Consider the following 2,672-nt stretch of genomic DNA (forward strand, 5'->3'; position numbering starts at 1 on the left):
AAACTAAAAAAAAGTAAAAAATAAATAAATAAATGTGTTTCAAATTTTGGCTCTACCACTTATTTTGTGTATCCCGAACAAATAACTTAGCTTACGTTTCTATTAAAACAGGATAAATGTTCCCTTCTTTATTTTCTACCAAAAAAAAAAAAAAAAAAGACAGCTTTTATACTTTCCTCAGAGTGAGGATAAAAGATTGTTTACGTCAATAAGGTAGTGCCCACTAAATGTATAAAAAATGTTATTATGTGTTCAACAATTTGTTTGGCTTTGTATGTTAACTCTCTTTTCAGCCACCAGGTTCCAGATGCCAGCATGATGCCGACCAGACTTCCCTGGACAGACGACCCCACCAATGTGTCCTGGAGCTGCTTCCCCAGAGCCCTTCCCCACTAGGGAAAGAGACAGACAGGCTGGGAGTATGGATCGACCTGTCAATGCCCATGTTCAGCAGGGAGCAATTACAGAAGCCTGACCTTCCACCTTCTGCATCCCACAATGACCTTGGGTCCATACTCCTAGAGGGTTAAAGTGTAGGAAAGATATCAGGGTAGGGGATGGGATATGGAGTTCTGGTGGTGGGAATTGTGTGGAGTTGTACCCCTCCTATCCTACAGTATTGTTAATGTCTCCTTTTTAAATAAATAAATAAATAAATTTTAAAAAGTTATTATGAATAAACAATACATTATGCTAGCTCAATTCTCCACTGTCCATCCAACTCCATTTTTAATGTTAAAAATCTTCCATTGACTCAGGTCACGGGTTTCCTCTTTCCAAAAGTAAGAATTTGTATTTTCTTCTTTTTAACTCATATAATGCTTCATAAGTCACATACTATTCTTTAAAACATTAACTACTTTCTCTTATTTATATAGGCAAGGTGTCTGATCATTGTTACTAATTAAGGTCTGTATGTAAAAAATATGTATTAATAACCCACAACAAGCAGTGTCTACCACAATACACAATAGTAGTACAATGACTTACTGAAGGCTGAATACAGATTCATAAAAACTCATGTATTAGGGGCCAGGCAGTGGCGCACCTGGTTACACATTGCAGTGCGTTAAGGACACGAGTTCAAGGCCCTGGTCCCCCCTCCACCTGCAGGGTGAAGCAGGGCTGCAGGTATCTCTGTCTCTTCCCCTTTCTGTCTCTTCCACCCCTCTCTGTTTCTCTGTTTCTATCCAATAATAAAGAAAGAAAGAAGAGCAATCTTTAATATGTTAACATCAGACTGTTAACTGTCTCATTGATTTCAAATAAGACTGTCAGTTTCAAAATGTGAAAGGCTGAGGTGTCTGCTCTGCGCAAGAGCCGTGGAGTCACTCCAGGAGCTTCACACAAGAAAAGATTTAGGCCAGGAGAGGTGGGATGCACAAAAGGCTAAGACAATGCAAAAAAAAAACCAAAAAACCTTTTGCCTCAAGAAACAAAGATCCTTGTCTGTGTGTCTGGGGATAGAAGAAGAAGAAGAAGAAGGGGAGGGATAAAAAGAAGAGATGACATTTGTTTGGAGAAACAGTTCTCGGGAGTCGGGTGGTAGCGCAGCGGTTAAGCGCAGGTGAAAAGCACAAGGACCGGCGTAAGGATCCTGGTTTGAAGCCCCCGGCTCCCCACCTGCAGGGGAGTCACTTCACAAGCAGTGAAGCAGGTCTGCAGGTGTCTGTCTTTCTCTCCCCCTCTCTGTCTTCCCCTCCTCTCTCCACTTCTCTCAGTCCTATCCAACAATAATAACTACAACAATTTTTTTTTAAAAAAAAAAGGGCAGCAAAAAGGGAAAATGAATAAATAAAAGTTCTCAGGTCTGCAGAGAAAAGGGGAAAACATAACTCCGGAATATACAGAACACTAACATTTTATATTTGTCCCAGAGGGAAGGCTGTGTGTACACACACACACACACACACACGTTATTTGTATGAAACGTATTGGGTCCATTATGTTCGTCTTCTAGTTACATCTGTTTAAAAATCCAATAGTACCGATCCGTTTTAACCGTCTCCGGGATCCTCAGTTTTAAAAGGGTAAAACGACCCTGAAGTGGAAAAGTTCTGAGTCTCAGGAGGAGCCAGCAGCTCTCGAAGGACTTGCCAAATGTCCCAGCCGCTGCCTGTCACCCTGCCCAGCCCGGCCCGGACAGCAGCGCGGAGCCAAGACCAACAACTGCAAGAAGCCCCTCGGCGGGCGCTGGGATTCCAACCCGCACATCTGGCTGAGGGCTGGGCACTCTCTGTAAGCCCCTCTTCATGCCCTCGGGGACCACACCTTTAAAGTCGAGCGGGCGGGCTGTGAAGAGCCAGGGAAACTACTTTGAGGGAAATCGCGATGTCCCCACTGGCCGGAAAGCGTGCCGCCCCGCCGCGCCCCGCCCCTGGGAGAGAAGGCTGCAGACAACACCCTTCCCCTCCACCGTCCGCACCCGCCGTCCCGGATGGCACCCGCGCCCGTTTCCGCTCCGAGGAGGCCGCCTGCCTCATCATGCTAGAAGGGTTCCGCTCTCGCGCGTCTTCAGTTCCCGCAGTCTGGGTGCCGGCGCATGCTCACTGAGGCGCGCCCCCGCCGCCCAAGTACGAACACTCCGCGTGTAGGTGGAGTGGCCCGCGCAGGCGCTGTAGTCGCTGCTGGCTGCGGCCTCTAGAGGGTGTTCGCTGCGTAACCCGGAAGTG

General features: G+C 46.5%; 1 protein-coding gene across 6 annotated transcripts in view; it reads right to left on the bottom strand.

The window, feature by feature from the left end:
* Positions 1-2,621, bottom strand: part of CUTC (cutC copper transporter) — a 40,808-nt gene extending 38,187 nt beyond the window's left edge. For 2 of the 6 annotated variants that reach the window (XM_060171505.1, XM_060171504.1), the window contains exon 1: positions 2,272-2,415. Coding sequence is in view for 4 of the 6 variants with exons in the window: in XM_060171503.1 (XP_060027486.1) it covers positions 2,426-2,486 (61 nt within the window). In the remaining 2 variants the exon portion in view is untranslated. The other 4 variants (XM_060171503.1, XM_016191357.2, XM_016191358.2 and 1 more) reach the window with 4 other exon arrangements.
* Positions 2,622-2,672: the final 51 nt, after the last annotated feature.

Source organism: Erinaceus europaeus, chromosome 14 (genome assembly GCF_950295315.1).
Source record: "Erinaceus europaeus chromosome 14, mEriEur2.1, whole genome shotgun sequence".
Classification (NCBI taxonomy): Eukaryota; Metazoa; Chordata; class Mammalia; order Eulipotyphla; family Erinaceidae; genus Erinaceus; species Erinaceus europaeus.